This window comes from Rhinoderma darwinii, chromosome 6 (assembly GCF_050947455.1).
Source record: "Rhinoderma darwinii isolate aRhiDar2 chromosome 6, aRhiDar2.hap1, whole genome shotgun sequence".
Classification (NCBI taxonomy): domain Eukaryota; kingdom Metazoa; phylum Chordata; class Amphibia; order Anura; family Rhinodermatidae; genus Rhinoderma; species Rhinoderma darwinii.
In genome coordinates this window covers 1,408,853-1,422,845 of record NC_134692.1, presented here as the reverse complement: position 1 = coordinate 1,422,845, position 13,993 = coordinate 1,408,853, and the positions used below count along the sequence as shown (strand labels likewise).

The window sequence follows — 13,993 nt, the reverse complement described above, 5'->3', positions numbered from 1 at the left end:
GTGGCTGCAGGCAGCAGAATATTATTGTGTAGCTCTGTCCCTGATGGGGAGTTTGCTCTGACCGCTATAAGGATATTTTTTAAGAAATTAATCAGAGCACAATATTGAACCTGTTTAAATGAAACATTGACTGTCGGGTGACTATACGCCGCTGCTGCTGGATTGACGCGTTGTCCTTTCTCTCTGTAGCTTCAGATCTCTCTGTTCAGGGCAATAACCTGCAGCTCAACAACATCTCCCCAGGAGACAAAATCGACACTTAATCAATAAGAGACCAACGTCTGAATGCAAGAAATTCCTGAGGGACAAGAAACCCGAAAGAAATGGACACTGCGTACAAGAGAAGACTCTATAGATCTGTGCGCAAAGGGATTAAGCTGGCCATACACTAGAGAATTTGGACAGGTTAAAAGCATCCTGGGGTGACCTGTTGGTGGGTGTATACTGGGGTGACCCGATGGTGGGTGGATCCTGGGGTGACCCGATGATGGGTGGATCCTGGGGTGACCCGATGGGTGGATCCTGGGGTGACCCGATGGGTGGATCCTGGGGTGACCCGATGGGTGGATCCTGGGGTGACCCGATGGTGGGTGGATCCTGGGGTGACCTATTGGTGGATACTGGGGTGACCCGATTGTGGGTGGATCCTGGGGTGACCCGATGGTGGGTGGATCCTGGGGGTGACCCGTTGGTGGGTGGATCCTGGGGGTGACCCGTTGGTGGGTGGATCCTGGGGTGACCCGATGGTGGGTGAATCCTGGGGTGACCCGATGGTGGGTGAATCCTGGGGTGACCCGATGGTGGATCCTGGGGTGACCCGTTGGTGGGTGGATCCTGGGGTGACCCGATGGTGGGTGGATCCTGGGGTGACCCGATGGTGGGTGGATCCTGGGGTGACCCGATGGTGGGTGGATCCTGGGGTGACCCGATGGTGGGTGGATCCTGGGGTGACCCGATGGTGGGTGGATCCTGGGGTGACCCGTTGGTGGGTGGATCCTGGGGTGACCCGATGGTGGGTGGATCCTGGGGTGACCCGATGGTGGGTGGATCCTGGGGTGACCCGTTTTTTGGATCAAGCACGTGACATTTGTTGCTGATTATTTCTTCATCTTTTTGGGAGCAGCTGCAGATTGGGGAGACAAATTCCTGGCAAGAGTCTTGTAGAGTTCTGGGGCCCAGGCCAAAAAAAGGGGTCACACCTGCTCCATTCAGTCTCAGCAACAATAATGAGATTGACAATGGGACGGGGACATTCGTGGATCCTATTAGGGATGGCGCTGGGTTTCTGATGCGCTATTATAATGTGCTGTCACGTGACGCTTATAATGGGACCAGGGAGACAATAAAGAATATTATGCCAGTGGCTGCTCGTGATATTATAATGCTGCATGTGCCAGACCCGACTATGACTCCACTGCCCCCCACAACTGCTGATCAGAGGTCGATAGATCCAATGTGATGTCTAATGAGTCACCAGGAATGATCCTTAATCCAACTGAGCCCATCCCTCTATTACTATACCCAGAAGTGCCCAATCTACCACTACTATACCCAGCTGCGCCCACACCACCTTCTTGTCCCCAGCCACGTCCATCCCACCAATGCTATACCCAGCCGGGCCCACCCTACCCTCCTGTGCTCAGCCGGGGGCCACCCTACCCTCCTGTGTTCTGCCGGGGCCACCCTACCCTCCTGTGTTCTGCCGGGGCCACCCTACCCTCCTGTGCCCAGCCGGGGCCACCCTACCCTCCTGTGTTTTGCCGGGGCCACCCTACCCTCCTGTGTTCAGCCGGGGCCACCCTACCCTCCTGTGTTCAGCCGGGGCCACCCTACCCTCCTGTGCTCAGCCGGGGCCACCCTACCCTCCTGTGCTCAGCCGGGGCCACCCTACCCTCCTGTGCTCAGCCGGGGCCACCCTACTCTCCTGTGCTCAGCCGGGGCCACCCTACCCTCCTGTGTTTAGCCGGGGCCACCCTACTCTCCTGTGCTCAGCCGGGGCCACCCTACTCTCCTGTGCTCAGCCGGGGCCACCCTACTCTCCTGTGCTCAGCCGGGGCCACCCTACCCTCCTGTGTTTAGCCAGGGCCACCCTACCCTCCTGTGTTCAGCCGGGGCCACCCTACTCTCCTGTGCTCAGCCGGGGCCACCCTACCCTCCTGTGTTTAGCCAGGGCCACCCTACTCTCCTGTGCTCAGCCGGGGCCACCCTACTCTCCTGTACTCAGCATTGTCATTCTTTTACTATTGCCCTGTGATGTCATCTTTGGTGTTGCTCTGTAATCTTATCCTTATCTATTACCCTGTAAAGACACTCTGGGAACTTATCTTTGGTGTTGCCCGTGATGTTGTTTTTTTGTTACTATTGCCCGGTGATGTCACTTGTGATGTCATCCTTTACTGTAGTGCTGTTATATAACTCTTTGATCTCATCTTTGGTGTTGCCCGGTGATGTCACTCTGTGATGTAATTATTGTACTGTTGGGATCGGAGTGATGAGCGCTCGTCCCCATCCATAGCTCCGTGTGATTGGAGAAGACGAGAACCAATCAATGAGCGCGGAACAATGTCAATTTATCGGCGCGTGTTGTGTACGAGGACCTTGAGGATGTGAACACGTAATGTTTTCAGGTGGATTTTGCTTAGAGTTTCTGCCTCAAAAAACACCTGAAAAACCGGAAGCAGAAATACGGCGCTCTGTTCTGACCGGACGTTTTGTTTTTTTGCGCCTCTTATACAGCACGTAAAAAGACGCCCACAAAAAATAAGCGCAGGTCATTTCTTAGGCCGTTTTTTATTGAATCTATTAAAACGTCTCCAAAAATGGCTGTGAAAATCGCGAGGGGCTTAAAAAACGTCTGAAAATCAGGAGCGGTTTTCCCCCGAAGCGCCGTATTGTCAGACGTCTTTGATTTTGTGCGCACAGACCCTCAGCGTTCTCAGTCTGGAGTCCAGGACACGCGTGACACTTGGGGGGCAGGTTATTACAGGATCGGGTTTCCTCCCGGAGATTGTGCAGTAAACGTGAAGTCTCAGTGTGAACAGAACAAAGCAGCGACTGTAGCGGCCGCCGTCCTCGTGTTTGCTCAACGCCAATATCGATTCACATTGTTTCATGTTGTTTCTACATTCATAGATCACACAAGAGGCAGCAAAGGTCCCGGACCAGAAAGAGGTGGCAAATAACACCACCTGCAGGGGGCGCTGCCACCCCATTAAGGCGTATTGTCACGGTTGACGGCTGGTGCGTGAACATTTATGTCCAGTCTGATGGAAATACAGGTTAATTATTCTTCAAAAATTATTCCTAATATACAGCATTTCCATTCATTATTTTCAAGATCTCTGCTTGCTGTCAGTAAGTGAGAACATACATAGCTATAGGAGTTATTCTAATCTAAGACATTCATAACAACATCCCATGGATATGCCAGAAATCTCTTCGATGGGAATGGCCCTTTAAGCCGAGAGGCGGATACCCCACCCTGACCTAAGCATTCTCTAATGACCCGAGTATCAGCCGGTTATTGTGTGACAGCAGCTTCATGTGTTTCAGGCGTCCTCGCACTTTATCCGCCAATGAGATTCCCTCCTCTGGGACATGAGATTCCCTCCGCTGTTCACAAACGTCACTGAGAAAGGAAGAGACACAAAATAAGTCCTAAGATCTGAAATGTCAATCTGCACTGCTGTCCAATGATGTCCCACTGCGCTTTTGTATGAGGTCACATTGTGCTGCTGCTCTCCTATGATGTCACACTGGGCTGCTGCTGCTCTCCTATGATGTCACACTGGGCTGCTGCTGCTCTCCTATGATGTCACACTGGGCTGCTGCTGCTGCTCTCCTATGATGTCACACTGGGCTGCTGCTGCTGCTCTCCTATGATGTCACACTGGGCTGCTGCTGCTGCTCTCCTATGATGTCACACTGGGCTGCTGCTGCTCTCCTATGATGTCACACTGGGCTGCTGCTGCTGCTCTCCTATGATGTCACACTGGGCTGCTGCTCTCCTATGATGTCACACTGGGCTGCTGCTGCTCTCCTATGATGTCACATTGCGCTGCTGCTCTCCTATGATGTCACACTGCCCTGCTGCTCTCCTATGATGTCACACTGCGCTGCTGCTGCTCTCCTGTGTCACACTGCGCTGCTGCTGCTCTCCTATGATGTCACACTGCGCTGCTGCTGCTCTCCTATTATGTCACACTGCGCTGCTGCTGCTCTCCTATGATGTCACACTGCGCTGCTGCTTCTCTCCTACGATGTCACACTGCGCCGCTGCTGCTCTCCTATGATGTCACACTGTGCTGCTGCTTCTGCTCTCCTATGAGGTCACACTGTGCTGCTGCTCTCCTATGATGTCACACTGTGCTGCTGCTTCTGCTCTCCTATGAGGTCACACTGTGCTGCTGCTCTCCTATGATGTCACACTGTGCTGCTGCTTCTGCTCTCCTATGAGGTCACATTGCGCTGCGGCTCTCCTATGATGTCACACTGTGCTGCTGCTGCTGCTGCTGCTGCTCTCCTATGATGTCACACTGCCCTGCTGCTCTCCTATGATGTCACACTGCGCTGCTGCTGCTCTCCTGTGTCACACTGCCCTGCTGCTCTCCTATGATGTCACACTGCGCTGCTGCTGCTCTCCTGTGTCACACTGCGCTGCTGCTGCTCTCCTATGATGTCACACTGCCCTGCTGCTCTCCTATTATGTCACACTGCGCTGCTGCTGCTCTCCTATGATGTCACACTGCGCTGCTGCTTCTCTCCTACGATGTCACACTGCGCCGCTGCTGCTCTCCTATGATGTCACACTGTGCTGCTGCTTCTGCTCTCCTATGAGGTCACACTGTGCTGCTGCTCTCCTATGATGTCACACTGTGCTGCTGCTTCTGCTCTCCTATGAGGTCACACTGTGCTGCTGCTCTCCTATGATGTCACACTGTGCTGCTGCTTCTGCTCTCCTATGAGGTCACATTGCGCTGCGGCTCTCCTATGATGTCACACTGTGCTGCTGCTGCTGCTGCTGCTCTCATATGAGGTCACATTATTATGTCACTCTTTGTTACGGCCTGCTGATGTCACAATGTGATGTCATTCAAGGTTATTAAACAATTAACATGATCAAGTCAACTCAGACTTTTTCCTGCGTTGCCTGGATATGAGGCCGCGCATATTCTCTGCTGCCTTATTACATATGTTTAATGAGTAACTGCCGTGTGGAACATTCCGTCAACATCGGGCACCAGGAGGCCTTGAGCTGCCACACATAGTACAACTAATGGGTGTCATTAATAACCATTGCGATCAATGTGCTGCCTGTGGGAGAATATTGATCGGTGATTATGTCAAAATATGTGGAGAAGGAAGCAAAAGCGTGAGGACGAATGTGGAGTCTGGAAACCGGTGTATTCTCATCATCTCCCACCAGCCGCTAATACCACGGAGCCTTCCTCTATAGCGTATACCCCCCACTGAGCAGCACGTCTCAGGTCACATATAGATATACGCTACATAGAGCGAAGTCCCTATGTACTTACCTTACGGATTCAGAATTACATCCTGTATTATACTCCAGAGCTGCACTCACTATTCTGCTGGTGGAGTCACTGTGTACATACATTACATTACTTATCCTGTACTGATCCTGAGTTACATGCTATATTATACTCCAGAGCTGCACTCACTATTCTGCTGGTGGAGTCACCTGTACATACATTACATTACTTATCCTGTACTGATCCTGAGTTATATCCTGTATAATACTCCAGAGCTGCACTCACTATTCTGCTGGTGGAGTCACTGTGTACATACATTACATTACTTATCCTGTACTGATCCTGAGTTATATCCTGTATTATACTCCAGAGCAGCACTCACTATTCTGCTGGTGGAGTCACTGTGTACATACATTACATTACTGATCCTGTACTGATCCTGAGTTATATCCTGTATTATACTCCAGAGCTGCACTCACTATTCTGCTGGTGGAGTCACTGTGTACATACATTACATTACTTATCCTGTACTGATCCTGAGTTACATCCTGTATTATACTCCAGAGCTGCACTCACTATTCTGCTGGTGGAGTCACTATGTACATACATTACATTACTTATCCTGTACTGATCCTGAGTTATATCCTGTATTATACTCCAGAGCTGCACTCACTATTCTGCTGGTGGAGTCACTGTGTACATACATTACATTACTTATCCTGTACTGATCCTGAGTTACATCCTGTATTATACTCCAGAGCTGCACTCACTATTCTGCTGGTGGAGTCACTGTGTACATACATTACTTATCCTGTACTGATCCTGAGTTACATCCTGTATTATACTCCAGAGCTGCACTCACTATTCTGCTGGTGAAGTCACTGTGTACATACATTACTTATCCTGTACTGATCCTGAGTTACATCCTGTATTATACTCCAGAGCTGCACTCACTATTCTGCTGGTGGAGTCACTGTGTATATACATTACATTACTTATCCTGTACTGATCCTGAGTTACATCCTGTATTATACTCCAGAGCTGCACTCACTATTCTGCTGGTGCAGTCACTGTGTACATACATTACATTACTTATCCTGTACTGATCCTGAGTTACATCCTGCATCATACTCCAGAGCTGCACTCACTATTCTGCTGGTGGAGTCACTGTACATACATTACATTACTTATCCTGTACTGATCCTGAGTTACATCCTGTATTATACTCCAGAGCTGCACTCACTATTCTGCTGGTGCAGTCACTGTGTACATACATTACATTACTTATCCTGTACTGATCCTGAGTTACATCCTGTATTATACTCCAGAGCTGCACTCACTATTCTGCTGGTGCAGTCACTGTGTACATACATTACATTACTTATCCTGTACTGATCCTGAGTTACATCCTGCATCATACTCCAGAGCTGCACTCACTATTCTGCTGGTGGAGTCACTGTACATACATTACATTACTTATCCTGTACTGATCCTGAGTTACATCCTGTATTATACTCCAGAGCTGCACTCACTATTCTGCTGGTGCAGTCACTGTGTACATACATTACATTACTTATCCTGTACTGATCCTGAGTTACATCCTGTATTATACTCCAGAGCTGCACTCACTATTCTGCTGGTGGAGTCACTGTGTACATACATTACTTATCCTGTACTGATCCGGAGTTACATCCTGTATTATACACCAGAGCTACACTCACTATTCTGCTGGTGGAGTCACTGTGTACATACATTACATTACTTATCCTGTACTGATCCTGAGTTACATCCTGTATTATACTCCAGAGCTGCACTCACTATTCTGCTGGTGGAGTCACTGTACATACGTTACATCACTTCTCCTGTACTGTGGTAATACTCACGGTTTATCGTGTCGATCTCTGCTCTGCATTAGAGTGAATTCAGCCCTCAGCATATCCGGGGTCAGCCACATTTTCGATTCTGTCTCATTTCCTTCCCTGACAACGAGAAACACAGGAGACGGTCTATGGAGTAGCGAGAACATCGGATGTCTGCACGTTGGTTCCAGACGGTGTTGTCTTCGGGGGATGGGTACGGACGCGGGGGTGCAGGTCACTGAGAATCAGGCTCTCCCCTCACCCCATATTAGGGGGACATAAGGACAATGAGCTCCTCATTTATTCACCCCGGAGCGGCGGGATTAGAGGGGTTTCCGGCTTCATTTCTTCATTACATTGGTATTATGGCATTAAAAAGTCGCCAAGTACGGCGCACGACATATTGCAGCAAGGATTTGCCACTTTACGATGACCCCACCGCAAAAAGTGGGCAGGGCTGCTTGCTGTCAGTGAACGTGAACACTCAGAGGCAGCTGACCAGTACATCGCTAGTCCTGCTCTCAGCTGAGGGTTTGTTACTATTCAATCAGTCCAGGCAACGCTGCTGATGTATTTAGCTCACAGAGCATTGCCTAGACTCGGCACAACTGTAACAAAACGTCAGCTGAGAGCAGAACTAGGTATGTACAGGTTTACTGCTTCTGGATGTAAATAAGTGTTTCTATTCACTTACAGCACTTAGAGATCTTGAAAATCGTTAGGAATGAAGACACAAAGTCTAGTAGAAAGTTCCAGAACTTCTCATTTATATGGTGATTAAAGGGGCACTCCCAGAATCACAAATCATCATCACCTATCCACAGGATCGGTGACAATGGTCTGATCGCCGGGGGCTCCCCCGTCATTCTCAGACATTTAATGGGGCACATGCTCGACCACCGCTCCATTCAAGCCCCTGCTCATTGCGGGGGGTGTGGTAAGGAAGATCTGGGGGTTCAGGACCCCAATGTTGTGATCGGTGGGGGTCCCAGTATTGGGGCACCCAGCGATCAAAAAATTATGGGTAGCTGATCATTTTTTATTCTGGGTTTACCCCTTTAAGAATTATTAACCTAAAACCGGAAAGCCCCTTTAAGGTGTTCAGCCGTGCAGACATGAGATGAGGGACGTCCTCCTGTCCAGGGTCATTACAAACCTCCGCAGAGCATCGCACGTTACCCCAGGTGGACGGCGGCTCAAAAAGACGCTGAATTCTGACATCAAACCCAATGGACCCGGCCGCCTGCACCGACACCGCAGCTCATGAAAGCTGCGCCAGATCCATCACCGAGCCACAGTGTTTCCGCGGTTCTCTGTTTCCGGAACAAAAAAGTGGGCGTGGCCAGTTCCAATACGGCGGCCGGTGAACCGTCTCATTGTGGTGGTATCTGCGCCGGCGTCAGTTCTCCCTCCAGCGATGACGCGTCACTCATTCATAGAAGCTGCGGATAGCGGTCCTGGTCGCCATCATTAGCGCCATCTGTGCCGCTTTTAGGAACGGTGACACTTGAGCCTCTTTAATGTGTCTGATATCTAGAAGACGCCCAGTCCGGACGACATCACCCAGAACCGCGGTGCCGGCACCCAGAGGAAAGGTACGTATGGAAGGGGCAATGTGAGCGCTTATGTGGCCGCCCAGTAAACATACGAGCGCGGGTGAGGGAGATAAACGTCTGTCCCCCTCCAGGCGCCGCTTATCACCTGGATACCAAAACGATGGGGTTGATTGGCTCACAGGACCAACGCAGCTCCTCCCAACTATCATTTCCTGCTGGGTGCCAGGCCCCTAAATCTCTGGTCCTGAGGGACGTACAGGGGGGCTCTTAGCGCCCATTGGTTAACCCTTTACTAGCATCTTCCAGATTAAAGTGCGGCCGTCATTTTAGTATTTGGAGCCGTCGTCGCGGCTTCTCCTTCTGAGATACGAACATGGAAACTTGTTCACCGGCCGCCGCAGCTCGTCCGGCCTCTGCACTTTTACTCCTTCCCATGAACCATTAATGAGACTCGCTGCCGCCTCCTGGGTGTGGGGCCCCGGATCTACACCTGGGGGACACAAACGCTCTACAGCAGGATCCAGATATACAGCCAATAGTATTCATGCGTTCAACCCACCGCAGCGGCAAAGGAGCGGCCGTCAGAACCGCAGTGAACGGAGCACTGACCTGGGCACAACGTGTTCCTGGACCTCCGCGGGTAAACGACGAAGAGCAGGAGGGGCGAGAACCGGGAGCAAATCCACGCTGAACGGGTCACACCTGAGGACATGAATGAAGGATGGTAAGAAGATCCCCAGCTCCGGCTACAGCAGGGACCGCTCTATCCTACTGAACATGATCAGGGACCGCTCTATCCTACTGAACATGACCAGGGACCGCTCTATCCTACTGAACATGACCAGGGACCGCTCTATCCTACTGAACACGACCAGGGACCTCTCTATCCTACTGAACATGATCAGGGACCTCTCTATCCTGCTGAACATGACCAGGGACCTCTCTATCCTACTGAACATGATCAGGGACCTCTCTATCCTACTGAACATGACCAGGGACCTCTCTATCCTACTGAACATGACCAGGGACCTCTCTATCCTACTGAACATGATCAGGGACCTCTCTATCCTGCTGAACATGACCAGGGACCTCTCTATCCTACTGAACATGACCAGGGACCTCTCTATCCTACTGAACATGACCAGGGACCTCTCTATCCTACTGAACATGATCAGGGACCTCTCTATCCTGCTGAACATGACCAGGGACCTCTCTATCCTACTGAACATGATCAGGGACCTCTCTATCCTGCTGAACATGACCAGGGACCTCTCTACCCTGCTGAACATGACCAGGGACCGCTCTATCCTACTGAACATGACCAGGGACCGCTCTATCGTACTGAACATGATCAGGGACCTCTCTATCCTACTGAACATGATCAGTGACCGCTCTATCCTACTGAACATGATCAGGGACCGCTCTATCCTGCTGAACATGACCAGGGACCGCTCTATCCTGCTGAACATGACCAGGGACCGCTCTATCCTACTGAACATGACCAGGGACCGCTCTATCCTACTGAACATGATCAGGGACCTCTCTATCCTACTGAACATGATCAGGGACCTCTCTATCCTACTGAACATGATCAGGGACCGCTCTATCCTACTGAACATGATCAGGGACCGCTCTATCCTACTGAACATGATCAGGGACCGCTCTATCCTGCTGAACATGACTAGGGACCGCTCTATCCTACTGAACATGACCAGGGACCTCTCTATCCTACTGAACATGATCAGGGACCGCTCTATCCTACTGAACATGATCAGGGACCGCTCTATCCTGCTGAACATGACCAGGGACCGCTCTATCCTACTGAACATGACCAGGGACCTCTCTATCCTGCTGAACATGATCAGGGACCTCTCTATCCTACTGAACATGACCAGGGACCGCTCTATCCTACTGAACATGACCAGGGACCTCTCTATCCTGCTGAACATGACCAGGGACCTCTCTATCCTGCTGAACATGATCAGGGACCTCTCTATCCTACTGAACATGACCAGGGACCGCTCTATCCTACTGAACATGACCAGGGACCGCTCTATCCTACTGAACATGACCAGGGACCGCTCTATCCTACTGAACATGACCAGGGACCGCTCTATCCTACTGAACATGACCAGGGACCGCTCTATCCTACTGAACATGACCAGGGACCGCTCTATCCTACTGAACATGACCAGGGACCGCTCTATCCTGCTGAACATGATCAGGGACCTCTCTATCCTGCTGAACATGACCAGGGACCTCTCTATCCTGCTGAACATGACCAGGGACCTCTCTATCCTGCTGAACATGATCAGGGACCGCTCTATCCTACTGAACACGACCAGGGACCTCTCTATCCTGCTGAACACGACCAGGGACCTCTCTATCCTACTGAACACGACCAGGGACCTCTCTATCCTACTGAACACGACCAGGGACCGCTCTATCCTGCTGAACATGACCAGGGACCGCTCTATCCTGCTGAACATGACCAGGGACCGCTCTATCCTACTGAACATGACCAGGGACCTCTCTATCCTACTGAACATGATCAGGGACCGCTCTATCCTACTGAACATGACCAGGGACCTCTCTATCCTACTGAACACGACCAGGGACCTCTCTATCCTGCTGAACACGATCAGGGACCTCTCTATCCTACTGAACACGACCAGGGACCTCTCTATCCTACTGAACACGATCAGGGACCTCTCTATCCTACTGAACACGACCAGGGACCGCTCTATCCTGCTGAACATGACCAGGGACCGCTCTATCCTGCTGAACATGACCAGGGACCGCTCTATCCTGCTGAACATGACCAGGGACCTCTCTATCCTGCTGAACATGATCAGGGACCTCTCTATCCTACTGAACACGACCAGGGACCGCTCTATCCTGCTGAACATGACCAGGGACCGCTCTATCCTGCTGAACATGACCAGGGACCTCTCTATCCTGCTGAACATGACCAGGGACCTCTCTATCCTACTGAACACGACCAGGGACCTCTCTATCCTACTGAACATGATCAGGGACCTCTCTATCCTACTGAACATGATCAGGGACCTCTCTATCCTACTGAACATGATCAGGGACCTCTCTATCCTGCTGAACATGATCAGGGACCGCTCTATCCTGCTGAACATGATCAGGGACCTCTCTATCCTACTGAACATGACATCCTCTCTAGGCAACGACCGAAGACGTCCTCAACGCCGTCACAACAAGCGCTGCTCAAGAATTACGTACAGAAATATTATAAGTCCAGCGTCAGGTCACACAGCGAGGTACGAGCAACCCCCCAAGAACGTGAATGTAATGGGTGACAGAGACGAAAGCACGGGGACCCCCCTCCCCAAGACCAAGAATGTAATGGGTGTCATATCAGAGACGAGGGCACGGGACCCCCCAAGACCAACCCCAAGTACACGGACATTGACCTCTTACCTGCGGGTTTTGCAGTCATCGATCGCAGGGAGTGGAATCCACGAGGAGACTGTTGGGAACTTCTTCCAGCTCATGACGCCTCCAATGATCTCCTACAATGACAGCGGTTTGTTTATCCTGAACGCTGCAGCAGAAACCAGAGAGTAACAGCGGAGGAAGACGCATGACTGGTACCTGACGGCGGAGGAGCCTCCTCATTGTGCCCTCGGTCGGGTACCTGGGCAGCGGGCACAGGTGATGTTCCAGGTCTATCTCAGAGTAGGAAAGACGTCCCTTAAAGGCCAGAAGTCCAGGAGTCGGATTCTAGAAGACATGAAGAAGTTGAGATTTTTATGTGTGTGCTGAAGATTCCTGCAACTACCAGCACCAACATCCATGGAGAGAAGGAGAACTCCGACCGACTGAGATCCGTCCAGTCCCATGTAAAATATAGTCATTGCAACTTTCTAATAGACTTTGTGTTTCAATTTCAAGACATCTGCTTGCTGTTATTGAGCAGAAACATTGATGACCAGAGGTCAGAAGACATGACCTGGTCGTGCTCACACAGTGGAGGGTTTGTTACAATGTATTAGTATGGAGAATCCCAAGATAAATACAGCAGAAATGTGTTGTCCCGGACTCCAGGCCGGTCGTTCTTACCTGCACCCCCCCACCCCCAATAAATGTTATTTAGAAATGAACAGGACAGCGGTGGCTCCCGGTGATCGTCACAAGTCACCAACATAAAATCTCTTTCCGATGTTTGTAATGGAGGATTATAAAGGACATAAGAGCCGGACAGCCGGGAGCGGGGCTGGTAATAGCTGCTGCTTGGAGGAACAAAACTGGAAATCTCAGGAAATGACGAACAAGAATCAGCGAGTGCCGTAATAAAAGACCATGAAAAACCCGACCAAAAACATCCAGATCGCAATCCCGCACAAGGAAGTCAGCGAAATCTTACTGACGGGATCTGTCCACAGGCGCTACACTCATCCCCCTATATAATACAGAGCGAGAGAGAAAGAGCGCGAGCGAGCGAAAGAGAACGCGAGCGAAAGAGAGCGAGAAAGAGCGCGAGCGAAAGAGAGCGAGAAAGAGAGAGAGCGAAAGAGAGCGAGAAAGAGAGAGCGAAAGAGAGCGAGAAAGAGAGAGCGAAAGAGAGAGAGCGAAAGAGAGCGAGAGAGAAAGAGCGTGAGCGAAAGAGAGCGCGAGCGAAAGAGAGCGAGAAAGAGCGCGAGCGAAAGAGCGAGAAAGAGCGCGAGCGAAAGAGAGCGAGAAAGAGAGAGAGCGAAAGAGAGCGAGAAAGAGAGCGAGAAAGAGAGAGAGCGAAAGAGAGTGAGAGAGAAAGAGCGCGAGCGAGCGAAAGAGCGAGAAAGAGAGAGAGCGAAAGAGCGCGAGCGAAAGAGAGCGAGAAAGAGAGAGAGCGAGAAAGAGAGAGAGCGAAAGAGAGCGAGAAAGAGAGCGAGAAAGAGAAAGAGAGCGAGAAAGAGAGCGAGAAAGAGAGCGAGAAAGAGAGCGAGAAAGAGAGCGAGAAAGAGCGAGAAAGAGAGCGAGAAAGAGAGCGAGAAAGAGAGCGAGAAAGAGAGCGAGAAAGAGAGCGAGCGAAAGAGAGCGAGCGAAAGAGAGCGAGCGAAAGAGAAAGAGAGCGAGA

At 50.9% G+C, this 13,993-nt stretch overlaps 1 protein-coding gene across 4 annotated transcripts in view; it reads right to left on the bottom strand.

Annotated features, from left to right (window-relative positions):
* Positions 1 to 2,771: 2,771 nt before the first annotated feature.
* CFAP221 (cilia and flagella associated protein 221) overlaps positions 2,772 to 13,993 on the bottom strand; it is a 97,504-nt gene continuing 86,282 nt past the window's right edge. For all 4 annotated transcript variants that reach the window (XM_075828989.1, XM_075828988.1, XM_075828987.1 and 1 more), the window contains 5 exons: positions 12,532 to 12,660; positions 12,358 to 12,449; positions 9,517 to 9,609; positions 7,376 to 7,471; positions 2,772 to 3,628 (listed from right to left, as the gene is read on the bottom strand). In XM_075828989.1, coding sequence (XP_075685104.1) covers positions 3,487 to 3,628; positions 7,376 to 7,471; positions 9,517 to 9,609; positions 12,358 to 12,449; positions 12,532 to 12,660 — 552 coding nt within the window. In that variant the 3' untranslated portion in view covers positions 2,772 to 3,486. The remainder of the gene's footprint in view (positions 3,629 to 7,375; positions 7,472 to 9,516; positions 9,610 to 12,357; positions 12,450 to 12,531; positions 12,661 to 13,993) is intronic.